This window comes from Bombina bombina, chromosome 5, assembly GCF_027579735.1.
Source record: "Bombina bombina isolate aBomBom1 chromosome 5, aBomBom1.pri, whole genome shotgun sequence".
Taxonomy (NCBI): Eukaryota; Metazoa; Chordata; class Amphibia; order Anura; family Bombinatoridae; genus Bombina; species Bombina bombina.
Window position 1 is genome coordinate 256,185,471 of NC_069503.1, and position 18,784 is coordinate 256,204,254.

The 18,784-nt window shown below is 39.6% G+C and overlaps 1 protein-coding gene across 1 annotated transcript in view; it reads left to right on the forward strand.

Annotated features, from left to right (window-relative positions):
• Positions 1–18,784, forward strand: part of DNAJC1 (DnaJ heat shock protein family (Hsp40) member C1) — an 823,579-nt gene that overhangs the window by 565,404 nt on the left and 239,391 nt on the right. The window contains exon 9 of the mRNA XM_053713958.1: positions 383–502. Within this exon, the coding sequence (XP_053569933.1) occupies positions 383–502 (120 nt within the window). The remainder of the gene's footprint in view (positions 1–382; positions 503–18,784) is intronic.

Below are 18,784 nucleotides of genomic sequence, written 5' to 3' on the forward strand. Positions count from 1 at the left end.
ATGAAAGTGCTTGATGCTTGCCTGTTCGTTATCGGAAATGGTGATTAGATGAGGTATTTATCTCTAAAGGTTATGCTTTTTGTGCTCTATATTTTTTAGCATTATCATGAGCATAAACAAATGTGAGTGAAATAAAATAGATCTTGATCTCTAACATATTTATAAACCAAATATATGCTGAGTCAAGTGTATCTGTTTATGTAAATATCCACCTACCCACAGTTCACTCCAGGTACTACAGACCAACCTTTTTTAATGCATTACAATTTTGAGTAAACAAATTATTAATGCTATTTATAATTTTACATATAGATACATAAGTTTTTTTTCTTTAATTTTTTTCTTCTACTTTATATTAAAAAATGAATTGGGTTTTTTTCAGGCACCTGAATGGAAAGAGGAGGACCTTGGTCAGCTGACAAGAAGTATGGCTAAGTTCCCAGGAGGGACCCCTGGTCGATGGGAGAAGATTGCTCACGAATTGGGTCGATCAGTGGCAGATGTGAGTTTACTCAGATTTGCATTGTACAGCAAGTGACAAACCAGAACAAGACAGGCAGTGTAAAAGGCAGGCTCAGAATGGAGCTTTGCATTGTCTTTTGTAAGAGACCACAATCCTTTTAGGCCCTGGAAGTGAACCATTAAGTAAGCAAGAAGCAGATGTGTGCTAGTCCCCTGCTCTACAATTAACAGCTGTAACTGATCAGCTGTATAGGGGATTTTAGTGCTTAGAGGTTTAAGCTACTGTAACCTGATCACAGAAAAACAATGCCATTTATATTGTTTACGCTAACCCATTTCACTCACTTGGATGAAATTGGTAGATTAAGTATCCTGATTTAAAAGTTCTTTATTTCATTTTGATCAAGCTAAAATCAGATGGGACAGAAAAGCATATGTGTGTGCAGAAAAAAATCAGGTTGATGTATCTGTTTATGTACCAAGTTAGGAAAAAAGACTATCTTGTTATGTATTAAAGGGAAAGTGTGCCCTAAAAAAAATTCTCCACTTTAATTTATTCACAGTGATCTATTTTACCTGCTAATGTTTATTAAATTGTTTACAAATGGCACCTTTATCTTTATTTCAGCATTCAAATTAGCCGGTTTGGCCTGTTGTATTCCTACCTATACTTACATTTTATATACTTAAGTATTGTCTATTAAAAGGCTATGTAAAGACAGCTAACAGAAGAAATTAGGAGAGATAAATAATAAAATGTTAATTTTCAGTATTGGGCTTTGGGTTACAGACATGATAATATAAAGATGCGAGTACAGAAAATGATAAAATAATATCTGATTTCCCTGCAAGCTCAACCTATTTTAATATAAATTTTCTATAGCAGCTGGTATAACAAGTCATTGGAAACACATTAAGGGAAACCATTTTACATTGCATTGTCCATTTAAGAGTCGTAAGGTTTGGATCCCTATTTTAGATGTGTATTTTGTTTTTTTTGTGTTTTGTTATATTTTCTTTTGTTTTTTTGTGTTTTGTTATATTTTCTTTTGTTTTAAGATGTCTTTGATGATAATGTTATTTTCTCCCTCATAATTTCATTGAAATTTATTTTCATGGACTGTGATGGCTAACTTTGGCACCCCTGATGTTTTGGAACTACATTTCCCATGATGCTCAACTAGACTGCCAAGTGCCTAAGCATCATAGAAAATGCATTTTCAAAACATCTGGGGTGCCAAAGTTAGCCATTATTGTTCTAGGGCTATAGACAAAATCATTAGGCTTATTTTGTTTTGGTAGTTGTTAGAATACATCTTATCTAAGATATACATTTTTAAGGTTGCAGATTATTTAAGTTGTTTTTATTCCTGTTGAAAAATGTTTTTGTATTGATTTTCTATGGATTTTTATTTGAAGAGATTAACATCTGGCTTTTGTTGACTAAATTTATAAATTCACATTCTGTTTAACTGTTGGCTTTAAATCATTGCATTACATTGAGTTGATTAAAGGAATATTAAAAAAGCTCCTTTAGTAAAAACAAATATGTTAAATCAAAGTCAACATGAAAAGAAAAAGACAACGGCAAACCTCTTTCTTGTTTTCTATCAAATAAGATTGTAGTCCCTGCCCTCGGGAAGATGAGAGGAGACATTTCTTTCATGTAATTAGCAAGAGTCCATGAGCTAGTGACGTATGGGATATACATTCCTACCAGGAGGGGCAAAGTTTCCCAAACCTCAAAATGCCTATAAATACACCCCTCACCACACCCACAAATCAGTCTTACAAACTTTGCCTCCTATGGAGGTGGTGAAGTAAGTTTGTGCTAGATTCTACGTTGATATCCGCAGCAGGTTGGCGCCCGGTTTTCCTCTCAGTGTGCAGTGAATGTCAGAGGGATGTGAGGAGAGTATTGCCTATTTGAATGCAGTGATCTCCTTCTACGGGGTCTATTTCATAGGTTCTCTGTTATCGGTCGTAGAGATTCATCTCTTACCTCCCTTTTCAGATCGACGATATACTCTTATATATACCATTTCCTCTACTGATTCTCGTTTCAGTACTGGTTTGGCTTTCTACTACATGTAGATGAGTGTCCTGGGGTAAGTAAGTCTTATTTTCTGTGACACTCTAAGCTATGGTTGGGCACTTTTTATATAAAGTTCTAAATATATGTATTCAAACATTTATTTGCAAACATTTTATTTGTTCAACATTCCTTATTTCAGACAGTCAGTTTCATATTTGGGATAATGCATATGAATAATTCATTTTTTTCTTACCTTAAAAATTTGACTTTCCCTGTGGGCTGTTAGGCTCGCGGGGGCTGAAAATGCTTCATTTTATTGCGTCATTCTTGGCGCGGACTTTTTTGGCGCAAAAATTATTTTCTGTTTCCAGCGTCATACGTGTCGCCGGAAGTTGCGTCATTTTTTACGTTCTTTTGCGCCAAAAGTGTCGGCGTTCCGGATGTGGCGTCATTTTTGGCGCCAAAAACATTTAGGCGCCAAATAATGTGGGCGTCTTTTTTGGCGCGAAAAAATATGGGCGTCACTTTTGTCTCCACATTATTTAAGTCTCATTGATTTTTGCTTCTGGTTGCTAGAAGCTTATTCACTGGCATTTTTTTCCCATTCCTGAAACTGTCATTTAAGGAATTTGATCAATTTTGCTTTATATGTTGTTTTTTCTATTACATATTGCAAGATGTCCCACGTTGAAGCTGAGTCAGAAGATACTTCTGGAAAATCGCTGCCGGGTGCTGGAGCTACCAAAGCTAAGTGTATCAATTTTTGGTATCTGTTCCTCCAGCTGTTGTTTGTACTGTTTGTCATGACAAACTTGTTAATGCAGATAATATTTCCTTTAGTACTGTTACATTACCTGTTGCTGTTCCATCAACATCTAATATTCAGAGTGTTCCTGATAATATTAGAGATTTTGTTTCTAAATCCATTAAGAAGGCTATGTCTGTTATTCCTCCTTCTAGTAAACGTAAAAAGTCTTTTAAAACTTCTCATTTTTCAGATGAATTTTTAAATGAACATCATCATTCTGATACTGATATTGGTTCTTCTGATTCAGAGGATTCTGTCTCAGAGGTTGATGCTGATAAATCTTCATATTTATTTAAAAAGAAGTCCTAATTGCATTAGAAATTGAGGATTCTAGTCCTCTTGATACTAAATCTAAATGTTTAGATAAGGTTTTTAAATCTCCTGTAGTTATTCCAGAAGTATTTCCTGTCCCTGGTGCTATTTCTGAAGTAATTTCCAGGGAATGGAATAATTTGGGTAATTCTTTTACTCCTTCTAAACGTTTTAAGCAATTATATCCTGTGCCATCTGACAGATTAGAGTTTTGGGACAAAATCCCTAAGGTTGATGGGGCTGTCTCTACTCTTGCTAAGCGTACTACTATTCCTACGGCAGTTGGTACTTCCTTTAAGGATCCTTTAGATAGGAAAATTGAATCCTTTCTAAGAAAAGCTTACTTGTGTTCAGGTAATCTTCTTAGACCTGCTATATCTTTAGCGGATGTTGCTGCAGCTTCAACTTTTTTGTTAGAAGCTTTAGCGCAACAAGTAACAGATCATAATTCTCATAGCATTATTATTCTTCTTCAACATGCTAATAATTTTATTTGTGATGCCGTCTTTGATATCATTAGAGTTGATGTCAGGTATATGTCTCTAGCTATCTTAGCTAGAAGAGCTTTATGGCTTAAAACTTGGAATGCTGATATGTCTTCTAAGTCTACTCTGCTTTCCCTTTCTTTCCAGGGTAATAAATTATTTGGTTCTCAGTTGGATTCTATTATCTCAACTGTTACTGGAGGGAAAGGAACTTTTTTACCACAGGATAAAAAATCTAAAGGTAAATTTAGGTCTAATAATCGTTTTCGTTCCTTTCGTCACAACAAGGAACAAAAGCCTAATCCTTCATCCTCAGGAGCGGTATCAGTTTGGAAACCATCTCCAGTCTGGAATAAATCCAACCCTTTTAGAAAACCAAAGCCAGCTCCCAAGTCCACATGAAGGTGCGGCCCTCATTCCAGCTCAGCTGGTAGGGGGCAGATTAAGTTTTTTCAAAGAAATTTGGATCAATTCCGTTCACAATCTTTGGATTCAGAACATTGTTTCAGAAGGATACAGAATTGGCTTCAAGATAAGGCCTCCTGCAAAGAGATTTTTTTCTTTCCCGTGTCCCAGTAAACCCAGCGAAGGCTCAAGCATTTCTGAAATGTGTTTCAGATCTAGAGTTGGCTGGAGTAATTATGCCAGTTCCAGTTCTGGAACAGGGACTGGGATTTTATTCAAATCTCTTCATTGTACCAAAGAAGGAGAATTCCTTCAGACCAGTTCTGGATCTAAAAATATTGAATCGTTATGTAAGGATACCAACATTCAAGATGGTAACTATAAGGACTATCCTGCCTTTTGTTCAGCAAGAGCATTATATTTCCACAATAGATTTACAGGATGCATATCTTCATATTCCGATTCATCCAGATCACTTTCAGTTTCTGAGATTCTCTTTCCTAGACAAGCATTACCAGTTTGTGGCTCTGCCGTTTGGCCTAGCTACAGCTCCAAGAATTTTTACAAAGGTTCTCGGTGCCCTTCTGTCTGTAATCAGAGAACAGGGTATTGTGGTATTTCCTTATTTGGACGATATCTTGGTACTTGCTCAGTCTTCACATTTAGCAGAATCTCATATGAATCGACTTGTATTGTTTCTTCAAGATCATGGTTGGAGGATCAATTTACCAAAAAGTTCATTGATTCCTCAGACAAGGGTAACCTTTTTAGGTTTCCAGATAGATTCAGTGTCCATGACTCTGTCACTAACGGACAAGAGACGTCTAAAATTGATATCAGCTTGTCGAAACCTTCAGTCACGATCATTCCCTTCGGTAGCTTTATGCATGGAAATTCTAGGTCTATGACTGCAGCATCGGACGCGATCCCCTTTGCTCGTTTTCACATGCGACCTCTTCAGCTCTGTATGCTGAACCAGTGGTGCAGGGATTACACAAAGATATCTCAATTAATATCTTTAACACCGATTGTACGACACTCTCTGAGGTGGTGGACAGATCACCATCGTTTAGTTCAGGGGGCTTCTTTTGCCTGGACTGTAATTTCAACAGATGCAAGTCTGACAGGTTGGGGAGCTGTTTGGGGGTCTCTGACAGCACAAGGGGTTTGGGAATCTCAGGAGGTGAGATTACCGATCAATATTTTGGAACTCCGTGCAATTTTCAGAGCTCTTCAGTCATGGCCTCTTCTAAAGAGAGAATCGTTCATTTGTTTTCAGACAGACAATCTCACAGCTGTGGCATACATCAATCATCAAGGAGGGACTCACAGTCCTCTGGCTATGAAGGAAGTATCTCGAATTCTGGTATGGGCGGAATCCAGCTCCTGTCTAGTTTCTGCGGTTCATATCCCAGGTATAGACAATTGGGAAGCGGATTATCTCAGCCGCCAAACGTTACATCCGGGCGAATGGTCTCTTCACCCAGAGGTTTTTCTTCAGATTGTTCAAATGTGGGGACTTCCAGAAATAGATCTGATGGCCTCTCATCTAAACAAGAAACTTCCCAGGTATCTGTCCAGATCCAGGGATCCTCAAGCGGAAGCAGTGGATGCATTGTCACTTCCTTGGAAGTATCATCCTGCCTATATCTTTCCGCCTCTAGTTCTTCTTCCAAGAGTAATCTCCAAGATTCTGAAGGAATGCTCGTTTGTTCTGCTGGTAGCTCCAGCATGGCCTCACAGGTTTTGGTATGCAGATCTTGTCCGGATGGCCTCTTGCCAACCGTGGACTCTTCCATTAAGACCAGACCTTTTGTCGCAAGGTCCTTTTTTCCATCAGGATCTCAAATCCTTAAATTTAAAGGTATGGAGATTGAACGCTTGATTCTTAGTCAAAGAGGTTTCTCTGACTCTGTGATTAATACTATGTTACAGGCTCGTAAATCTGTATCTAGGGAGATATATTATAGAGTCTGGAAGACTTATATTTCTTGGTGTCTTTCTCATCATTTTTCCTGGCATTCTTTTAGAATTCCGAGAATTTTACAGTTTCTTCAGGATGGTTTGGATAAAGGTTTGTCTGCAAGTTCCTTGAAAGGACAAATCTCTGCTCTTTCTGTTCTTTTTCACAGAAAGATTGCTAATCTTCCTGATATTCATTGTTTTGTACAGGCTTTGGTTCGTATAAAACCTGTCATTAAGTCAATTTCTCCTCCTTGGAGTTTGAATTTGGTTCTGGGGGCTCTTCAAGCTCCTCCGTTTGAACCTATGCATTCATTGGACATCAAATTACTTTCTTGGAAAGTTTTGTTCCTTTTGGCCATCTCTTCTGCCAGAAGAGTTTCTGAATTATCTGCTCTTTCTTGTGAGTCTCCTTTTCTGATTTTTCATCAGGATAAGGCGGTGTTGCGAACTTCTTTTAAATTTTTACCTAAGGTTGTGAATTCTAACAACATTAGTAGAGAAATTGTGGTTCCTTCATTGTGTCCTAATCCTAAGAATTCTAAGGAGAGATCATTGCATTCTTTGGATGTAGTTAGAGCTTTGAAATATTATGTTGAAGCTACTAAGAATTTCCGAAAGACTTCTAGTCTATTTGTTATCTTTTCTGGTTCTAGGAAAGGTCAGAAGGCCTCTGCCATTTCTTTGGCATCTTGGTTGAAATCTTTAATTCATCATCCTTATGTCGAGTCGGGTAAAACTCCGCCTCAAAGGATTACAGCTCATTCTACTAGGTCAGTTTCTACTTCCTGGGCGTTTAGGAATGATGCTTTGGTTGATCAGATTTGCAAAGCAGCAACTTGGTCTTCTTTGCATACTTTTACTAAATTCTACCATTTTTATGTGTTTTCTTCTTCTGAAGCTGTTTTTGGTAGAAAAGTACTTCAGGCAGCTGTTTCAGTTTGAATCTTCTGCTTATAATTTCAGTTTTTTTCATTTAATCTTTATTTTGGGTGTGGATTATTTTTCAGCGGAATTGGCTGTCTTTATTTTATCCCTCCCTCTCTAGTGACTCTTGCGTGGAAAGATCCACATCTTGGGTAGTCATTATCCCATACGTCACTAGCTCATGGACTCTTGCTAATTACATGAAAGAAAACATAATTTATGTAAGAACTTACCTGATAAATTCATTTCTTTCATATTAGCAAGAGTCCATGAGGCCCACCCTTTTTTGTGGTGGTTATGATTTTTTTGTATAAAGCACAATTATTCCAATTCCTTATTTTTTATGCTTTTGCACTTTTTTCTTATCACCCCACTTCTTGGCTATTCGTTAAACTGATTTGTGGGTGTGGTGAGGGGTGTATTTATAGGCATTTTGAGGTTTGGGAAACTTTGCCCCTCCTGGTAGGAATGTATATCCCATACGTCACTAGCTCATGGACTCTTGCTAATATGAAAGAAATTAATTTATCAGGTAAGTTCTTACATAAATTATGTTTTTTGGAATTTAAGTTGCATTCTGCCACTTCTGAGCGTGAGCAAACAAGTCAATGTCTCTAGCATTGTCAGAATAGTAAACTAGCTCAAATTACTCTAGAAGATGTATGACATCTAGCCAGATAAGACTTCCTGTAGAGACCACAGTCTCCTTGTTAGGGCTATGGCAGGAAATAATGTACACAACTAAAAATCGATGTAAATTCAGCAGCAAAAAAGACAGTAATGGATCAGTTAAAGTTAACAAGTTTTTTCTTAGAAATATGAGTTTGTGTATGTGAGATTATTAATTTAATATCTTTGAACTGGTGCTAAAAAGCTACGGTACTATTCTGAAAAATAAATCTTATAAAAATGTGATCTTATAAAATATGAGATAAAAACATATGAGAACATATATCCAAAAGATATTGTTTTTAATCATAAAGTAACACTTAAAATCGCTAAACGTTCAAAGTTATAGCCAATGTCGGAAGAAAAGATGAGATAAAATTCAGTCTTGGGACGTCTCTCTTAAAACCATTAAATGTGACAACCACCTTAAAATCATTAGTCTGTAAGGTACCTTAATATCCAGTTATTTACTCACTGCGTCTCTGCAGTGTTCAGCTTGTGTGTGTGTGTGTTATCTACTCACTGTGTGTCTACAGCGTTCAACTTCCATGTGAGGTCACGTGATCAGACTTTGCAAGGTCATGAATGGTTACTTGTCTATCCTGACGTCACTCAATGCATGTATTATAATGCAATGTATCCAATATATTTATGTATCAACCACAGATCAATGCACTATATTCCAATGTGTACGAAACATATGTATCCACCACAGGAGATACTGATAATACAGCAATCTCCAGTCACCTGTCTTCACTGTGCCTTTATCCGCACTCCTAGAAGTTTAACAGGTCTGCTTTAGATGCTGTCCTCGCCGTTATCTTTAGCCTATCCCATCCCAAGCAGTAAAGGAGCTTAAAGGGATAGTAAACCCTATGTTTTAGTTCATGATTTAGATAGAGCTTGGGATTTTGAACAACTTTCCAGCTTACTTGTAGTATCTAATTTGTTTTGTTCTTTGGTATCCTTTATTGAAAAGCATACCTAGATAGGCTAAGGAGTTGTTAATTGGTGGCTGCACATAATACAGGTTATGTTATTGGCTGACCAAGTGTGTTCAACTAACAAATTAGATAAGAAGTAAACTTAAAAAGTTGTTTAACATTTTTATTCTCTATCTGAATCATGAAAAAAATATTGGTTTTCATGTCCCTTTAAGATGTCATACCCTAAACTTAAAATGTATGTATTTTTAATGTGTATCTCCAAGTGGTTTATTCATCATCATCTACTTTTACTTCACTTTACAACAAAAAAAAAAGTTGTGTATAGATAATCACAAGTTTGAGCAGCTTTGAGTTTTTTCCCCTTTTGCAGAAGATCAAACATGGCCGTGTTCTTTGTTGTAGAGCAGATGGGGCAAGTTGAATTATTTTGCCCTTTAGCAGGAAAGGGGTTAATTAGATTTGTTTTTATAAAGTGCCTGCTTATATGAGAAGCCAGATTTATTTTGCTCTAATCTGAGTTCCTGCCTGCTGACCTGGTTACCTGTACCAGCACTCCCTGTCTTCCTCCTCACATCTGTTCTTTGACCCATTTTCTGCACTGAATCAGTAGCTTCAGGCTTACTTCCCATTCCTGTCCATAAAGAACAATCGACCCATTTTTTCATTGCTATTCGCACAAGCGATTCATCGCTTGTTCTTGGATACCCAGTGACACTTGTTTCAAGTAAAGTAGGAGAAGAAACTTCTCATTTCTATTTATTCCACCAGCGTCCACAACATTGTTCTATTTTGTTTTATGGAATAATCAATTTGTTTTGCACATAGATGAATTACATCTATGAATATAAACATATTTGAGATATACATGTATTGTCAAAAATGCTTCTTGTAAAAGTTATCACTGCTTTAGTGCTATAATTTTCCTCTGCACATGCATATGAAGCATAGCTAGATATTCTCAGTGCACCAGCATCTTAAATACTGCAGCTGCTCAGAGCACAAGAGAAGCATGTATCATGTCGGCAATTAACAAATCGAGCCATTACCAGATGGTACAAGCACCTGAGACTCTCTGAAAAAATACTGTGTTTAAAATGCTGGTGTCCGGCTCATACTTAATCCCTTAGTGACCACAGCACTTTTCAGTTTTCTTACCGTTTGGGACCAGGGCTATTTTTACATTTCTTCTGTGTTTGTGTTTAGCTGTAATTTTACTCTTACTCATTTACTGTACCCACACTACTTATGTACCATTGTTCTTACCATTAAATGGACTTTCTAAAGATACCATATTTTTCATCATATCTTATAATTTACTATATATATATATATTTTTTTTTAAACTATGATGAAAAAATGGAAAAAAACATACACTTTTTCTAACTTTGACCCCCAAAATCTGTTACACATCTGCAACCACCAAAACACACCCATGCTAAATAGTTTCTAAATTTTTTCCTGAGTTTAGAAATACCCAATGTTTACATGTTTTTTTGCTTTTTTTTTTTTTTTTGCAAGTTATAGGGCAATAAGTACAAGTAGCACTTTGCTATTTCCAAACCATTTTTTTTTTCAAAATTAGTGACATTGTAACACTGATATCTGTCAGGAATCCCTGAATAACCATTCGCATGTATATATTTTTTATTTTAGTTGACAACCCAAAGTATTGATCTAGGCCCATTTTGGTATATTTCATGCCACCATTTCACCGCCAAATGCGATCAAATAAAAAATATCATTAAGCTTTTCACAAACTTTTTCACAAACTTAAGGTTTCTCACTGAAATTATTAATTGCAGCTTGTGCAATTATGGCAGACATGGTTGTAAATGCTTCTCTGGGATCCCCTTTATTCAGAAATACACATATATGGCTTTGGCATTGCTTTTTGGTAATTAGAAGGCCGCTAAATGCTGCTGCGCACCCCACTTGTATTATGCCCAGCAATAAAGGGGTTAATTAGGTAGCTTGTAGGGTTAATTTTAGCTTTAGTGTAGTAGACAACCCAAAGTACTGATCTAGATCCCTTTTGGTATATTTCATGCCACCATTTCGCAGCCAAATGCGATCAAATAAAAAATAAATGTTAATTTTTTCACAATTTTAGGTTTCACACTGAAATTATTTACAAACGATCATGGCACAAATGGTTGTGAATGCTTCTCTGGGGTCCCCTTTGTTCAGAAATAGCAGACATATGGCTTTGCCATTACTTTTTAATAATTAGAAGGCTGCTAAATGCCTCTCTGAGCACCACACTTTTATTATGCCCAGCAGTTAAGGGGTTAATTAGGTAGCTTGTAGGGTTAATTTTAGCTTTAGTGTAGAGATCAGCCTCCCACCTGACACATCCCACCCCCTGATCCCTCCCTGACCCACCTCAAACAGCTCTCTTCCCTTCCCCACCTCACAATTGTCACCGCCATCTTATGTACTGGCATAAAGTCTGGCAGTACTAAAATAAAAGGCATTTGTTTGTTTTTTTTAGTTATTCTGCAGTGTTGGATCCTCCCTGATCCCCCCTCTCAAACAGCTCTCTAACCCTCCCCCCTCTACCTAGTTGCTGCCATCTAGGGTACTGGCAGCGGTCTGCCAGTACCCAGTTTGTTAAAAAAAAAAATGCATTTTTGTTAATATGTAAATACCCAAATTTTCTGTAGTGTAGCTGCCCCCCTCAATACTCTACCCCCTCCCAGATCCCTTGCCAAATATTGATTCCCCCTCCCTCCTCATAAATTTAACACTAGGCAAATGATGCACCGCCCCCCCCCCCCCCCCCGCGCGCATATTCTACCTAAACAGGATCCAGAACTTAACCAACGATGGGCCGCCCAGCTGCCTCCCTGCTATGGCTCCCACCCACCAACGAGTGGCCCTCTCTGCATTTGTGGGTAAGAAAGGGTATTACAGTGATGCCTCAATGGGACTGGGGTTTTAAGTAATCCTGTCAGCCTTACAGTGAGAGCATGGATGAAAGTCTAGAGATGCAGGGAGTGTCGTCTCTGCGAAACCATCCCGACTCATGTTAACAGCTCCTTGGCAACCAGCGTTGACGAGATTCGCTGCCTGCCTTTATTCACTCAAGTCCATGTCAGGAGCGATGCTATTAACCTGTCGCACTTGAAGGGCTGTATTCCTGATCCACAGCATAGATTCTGGTAAAATCGTTTAATTTATACACATATGATAACGCAAGAAGACAGGGTCACAGTGTGTCTCCTTTTATCTGTATAGAATCAAGGGTTAATATCCCTGGAAAGGGAATTATTGAACAGGGGGGATTTATGCATAATATCTTTGTATTAATGCTACGTCATGTGTGAAATGAGGCTCTAGCAATGTGTGAACATTCAGGTGAAGATCGGTGCAGGTGTGGTCCTGCATGGCACTCCATGTGACCGGGTGTGGCTTCTTCAACTTCCTCTTTCCTGATCGGCATTTGCGGGAGACGTAATAGTTTCTCCGTGGTTCGGGTCATAAGAGGTGGTGAGTGCCCCGGCCATTGGTGTATAAAGGTGTAATTTAATCTATCTCAGTCCGTATTAAAGGCGCAAGTTATGAAGGACTCTATGTTAGAGGATACTCCCTCTTTATTGTGAGGAGGTACAAGTTGATCCGCCTGCTCAACTGTGTTCCACACGCTTTGATAAGATTGCAATATCTAAAAAGAATAAGATATTTAGTACTACTGAGTCGTCCACCTCTAAGGGTTCTCCGTCCCGCGAGATGCGTTCCCAACATTCATCTCCGATTACACATGTAGCTCCCAAGGCCATACTAATCCTCCCACAGGAGGTGTCTCATGGCTGCCAGATTTTGCTGCCCAGTTGCAAGAGGCGGTTTCTGCGGCCTTCAATGCCCTACCACGCCCTGTGAAGCACAAGCGAAGGGAAAGACATAGCCTTTCGTCCCAGGGGTCATCTACTCTGTTGGATGTCTCTGAGAGATTATCCGATGATGAGGATGCCTCCAACTCGTCGGAGGGCGCTCTCTCTGGGACGGAATTGGCGTCTTCTAGACCTCCGGCTATGGAGGAGCAAGATGCGCTTTTTATGGAAAGAAGTGCTTGCTACGTTGGAGGTTCCTGAACCAAAGCTTCCTGAAGAACCTTCGATCCCTAAGCTAGATAGGGTTTACAATGATAGGGTGGTGCCCCAGGCCTTCCCAGTTCCCTTGAAGATGGCTACGATTATTTAGAATAAGTGGGAGAAACTGGGCTCGTCCTTTTCTCCCTCTACCTCTTTTAAAAAGCTGTTCCCCATTCCAGACTCTCAGCTAGAGCTATGGGTGGCCATTCCGAAGGTGGATGGAGCTATCTGCACGCTCGCTAAGTGTACGATTATTCCCCTTGAGGATAATTCATCATTCAAAGAGCCCATGGATAAGAAGTTAGAATCCATGTTGAGAAAGATGTTCCAACTCACTGGGTTTGTTTTCCAAACAGGAGCGGCGATTGCTGCGGTGGCTGGAGCGGCTACCTATTGGTGTGACGCACTGTCAGCTATGGTCGAGGTGGAGACTCCCCTTGAGGAGATAAAGGAAAAGATTAAGGCCTTAAGGGTACCTAATTCTTTTATCTGTGATGCAAACATGCAGGGCTCTATGGGTAAAGTCGTGGTCTGCTGACATGACTTCCAAGTCTAGATTACTATCCCTTCCATTTCAGGGGAAAGTCCTTTTTGGTCCAGGCCTGGACTCTATCATATCCATGGTTACAGGAGGCAAGGGTGCTTTCCTTCCGCAAGATAAGAAAAATAAGCCTAAGGGCTCTACTTTTCATCCTTTTCCTTCGGACAAGTCTCAATGCCAGCAGTCTGCTGCGAAGACAGAGCAGTCCAAGGGTTCTTAAAAGCCAGCTCAATCTCGGAACAAGTCCAAGCAGAGCAAGAATCCCGCCGAGACAAAGTCGGCATGAAGGGGCGGGCCCCGATCCGTCGATGGATCGCGTAGGCGGCAGACTATCTCTGTTCGCAGAGGCTTGGATGAAAGATGTTCAGGATCCTTGGGTTCTGTAGGTTATCACCCAGGGTTACAGGATAGGGTTCAGGACTCATCTGCCCAGGGGCAGATTCCTCCTGTCAAACCTATCCTCAAGACCAGAGAAGAGAGACGCTTTTCTAGAGTGCATGTCACAGAGGACCACTCGAGGGCTCTTCTACTTCGATCCCATGGATGGAAGATTATTATTATTATCGGTTATTTGTAGAGCTACAACTGATTCCGCAGCGCTATAAACAAATGCGGAGTACAACAAAACAATTATATGGATCAAATGGGTAGAGGGCCCTACCAAGAGTTGCACTGTTGTAGTCAGCTCTTAAGAAGAATCTACAAAAAGCTGGACTCTTAGGCTTACATGCTAAGGGGGGTTCAGGGGATAGCGATGGAGAGGAACTGGTATAAAGAAAGGTTAGCGTAGGTTGTATGCATCCCTGAACAATAGAGTCTTTAGAGAGCACTTGAAGCTTTCAAAACTAGAGGAGAGTCTTGTGGAGCGAGGCAGAGAGTTCCACAAGATGGGAGCCTGTCTGGAGAAGTCCTGTAAACGGTAGTGTAATGAGGTAACAAGAGAGGAGGAGAGTAGGAGGTCATGAGCAGAGTGAAGGGGACAGGAGGGAGAGTATCTGGATATAAGGTCTGAGATATAGGGGGAGCAGTGCAGTTGAGGGCTTTGTATGTCATAGTGAGAATTTTGTGTTTGATCCTAGAGGCAAGAGGAAGCCAGTGAAGGGATTGGCAGAGAGGTGTAGCAAATGAAGAGCGACGTGTAAGGAAGATGAGTCTGGCAGAGGCATTCATTATGGATTGTAAAGGAGCTAAGCGGCAGGTGGGGAGATCAGAGTGTACAGAGTTGCAGTAATCGAGGCGGGAAAGGATGAGAGAGTGGATTAAAATCTTAGTTGTGTAAGGAAGTGTCTAATTTTAGAGATGTTTTTAAGTTGGAAGCGGCAGGCTTTAGCCAAGGATTGAATGTGAGGAGTGAAAGAAAAAATAAAGAGCTCAGTTTTGGAGAGATTTAGTAGATAAAAAGTTCATATAAGGATATGTATGTTCTTCCTAGGAGTCTCCGGCCTTCCGATGTTTCTTATTGTGTTCTCAGAAAAAAGGAAACAAAATATACAACATAGTGTAACTCTGTGACACTATCCAGAAGATATGAAACACTTGTTTGCAAATGGTTACTCACATGGGTTGGAGCTATAACCAAGAGGGGAATGCGCACACCCACTTTATACTGGTGGGTAAACAGTTACTCTCACGAACATATAGTATAAAACAATTTATTTAAACATATGTAAAAGCGTCACAAATGCTTAAAGTACACCATACACAGAGGTCAATAAAGCAACAAAATGTCTATTATTGCTCCAAGAAGCAAGCCCAGATACTGGATATAAGTGGATAGGAAAGCAGAAGCTTAACCGCTAAACCGTCCACCCTAGTAACCAGTGTGAGTTGCTCCTTCTTTTCCTTGACAAAGCTATCTAGCGAAACGTACGTCGGAACTACTATCTCTCCAGTGCGTCTTTACAATTGCCTGCACACCTGGGGGAGGAGCAACTCACACTGGCTACTAGGGTGGACGGTTTAGCGGTTAAGCTTCTGCTTTCCTATCCACTTACATCCAGTATCTGGGCTTGCTTCTTGGAGCAATAATAGACATTTTGTTGCTTTATTGACCTCTGTGTATGGTGTACTTTAAGCATTTGTGACGCTTTTACATATGTTTTAATAAATTGTTTTATACTATATGTTTGTGAGAGTAACTGTTTACCCACCAGTATAAAGTGGGTGTGCGCATTCCCCTGAGCTTGGTTATAGCTCCAACCCATGTGAGTAACCATTTGCAAACAAGTGTTTCATATCTTCTGGATAGTGTCACAGAGTTACACTATGTTGTATATTTTATTTCCTTTTCTCTGAGAACACAATAAGAAACATCGGAATGCCGGAGACTCCTAGGAAGAACATACATATCCTTATATGAACTTTTTATCTAGTGCCTTATTGTTACACAATCTTACGTTTGTGTCATCACATTTATTTCACATTTTTTCTTTTTGTGATATTTGGTATTTTATTTAATCTTTTGGAGAGATTTAGCTTGAGGTAGTGAGAGGACATCCAGGAAGAGATGTGAGAAAGACAGTTAGTGACATGGGTTAGCAAGGAAGGAGATAGGTCTGGTGCAGAGAAGTAGATTTGGGTATCGTCGGCATACAAATGACATTGGAAACCGTGGGACTTTATTAGGGAACCTAGTGATGACGTGTAGATTGAGAAGAGAAGGGGACAGAGGACAGAGCCTTGCGGTACTCCGACAAAAGTGGTGACGGGGCAGAGGAAGCCCCAGAGAAGGCTACATTAAAGGTACGGTTTGACAGGTAGGAAGAGGGCCACGAGAGGGCTGTGTCACAGATGCCGAAGGATTTTGGAGGGTTTGGAGCAAAAGAGGGTGGTCAACAGTGTCAAAGGCTGCGGACAGCTCAAGGAGGATAAGCAGAGAAAAGTGGCCTTTTGATTTTGCTGTAAGTAGGTCATTGGTAACCTTAACAATTGCTGTCTCTGTGGAGTGATGGGGACGAAATCCAGATTGCTGTGGGTCAAGGAGGGAGTTTGATGTAAGGAAATGGGATAGGCGTGCATATACTAGTTTTTCAAGAAGCTTTGAGGCAAGAGGGAGGAGGGAAATAGGGCGGTAGTTGGATGGGGAGGTAGGATCAAGGGAAGTTTTTTTGAGGATAGGTGTGACTAGTGCGTGTTTCAGAGATGAGGGAAATATACCGGTGCTGAGGGAGAGGTTGAAAATGTGTGTGAGTATAGGGGTAATGGTAGCAGAGAGGGAGGGGAGTAGCTGTGAGGGGATAGGTTTCTGTTAGGGCCAGAAGGTTGAGGGAGCGAGAGATAGAGGTCATGTATAGAAGTGAACTTGTTGCAAACAGAGCGAGAGTTCCAGAGTGCACAAGTAAAGGGGTAGTGGCTTTTTATGCAAGAGGAATGTGAGTAAGGTTGGCAGAGTTTTGTTTTCTGAGTCTATGGGACGGTACACATGAATGTTCATGGCTAGGCAGCTGTTTGGGACCAGGATTAGGGGAGATGTCACCAGCAGTTGGTAAAAGCAAGAGGGAGAGTGACATGAGATGAGATACAGATTTGCAGTAATGACACTGTTTTTGAGAAGAGGTTCAGGGGGGAGAGAGAGTGTTTAGGAATAGATAAAGTTCATGAGTACAAAAGTAAGGTGAGTTTAAAAGAGATGGGCTAATGAACAGTGCAGGTGGAGAGGGAGAAGGAGTAATTGAATAATGTATTTTGTTATAGAGACAAGAGGCAGCAAAAAGAAATGTGAATATATTAACCATTTTTACAAAAGTGGGAACTAATTAATCACATAAGACACAGTATTACAGTAGCAGTTGCATAAGGAAACAATGAGGTACATAAAACATATTACAGAAGTACTTGCCTTGTGTCTTGCCCCTTGCCCAATCCTTGTTCAATCCTTGTTGAATTCTTGTATAATTCTATTGTTAATGCCTCACTTATAAAATGTTCACTTAATTCTTGTATAATTCTTAAAAATTAAATTGAAAATGTGAACATATTATGCTGTAGCAATGCACAGCCCAGTGCAATGTGCATCACAAGCTGATGTTAAAATATATAGGCAGGGAAGTCAGCTGTGTCCACTAAATTACTTGATTGATAAATCAGAGACAAATGAAGGGCCAAATTGAAAGTTAGATTCTGGTCTGGTCAGGGTGAGTTAAGTAAACAGACAATAAAATTTGGAGGAGGTTAAAACTATGGCATAAGACAGCTTTACATTTTAGAATAATAGCAAGTATTGATATGGATTGAACATCACATGGCAATTAACAAAACATTAGAAGTAAGACATTGAGGGAATGTGGGGAAGTAGGCTCACCGTTACATGTATGGTGGGGATGCCCCATACTGCAGCCTCTCTGGACAATGCTCTCCCGAAAGTGTCCTGTTCTTGATTCCACCATATGGACCAAGCCACAAACCATACTTTTTCATTTGTCAATTGAGACTCCCCTCAATCCTAGAGGGTTGTTTACTATCTACCTAATGATGGCCATTAAGCTCTCGATTGCTCGACTATGGAAACAGGCTAGGCCTCCCTCCTGGAATGATATAGCTAAAATCATGGATTACTTGGAGGTTATGGAGAGCCCTATCTTTACCATCAATAACAAGACAACCTTACATGTTCAGACTTGGGAAATTTGGAGACACATTAAATAGGTCCAGGACTCAGTGTATACAGAGGTCCTGTTGAATATATAGGTCTTAGTATCCTCTTCTGTCTGTCTTTCCCCTCCTTCCCCCCTTTTTTTTTTTTTTTTCTCTTTCCCCTCTTACCCCTCGGCACTCCGCTGCATATTCATGTTTCTCCTGTAGTCTTTTTTTTTTCCACACTGTTTAATTACCAGACACCTAGGCTTGAAGAATGCTTCCACTCTTCCATACCCACAATACATATAGTGTGATCTCACAACTTCTAATACCATTTCCTACTTTTTATGTACGCCTAGACTACTGTTATTTCAGGTTGGTATTCTATTTGTATTATTATTGATTACTCCTGGTTGAAGTTATCAACACACATTCCATTATAAAACTGAGTTGTTTTTTTTTTTTATATATATAACGAGATCCATAAGTGATCTCCTGTACTTCAGGAAGCCTTTTTTTTTTCTGTATTATTAGACTTATGTTGAGGGTCGACAGTCGCCTCTCG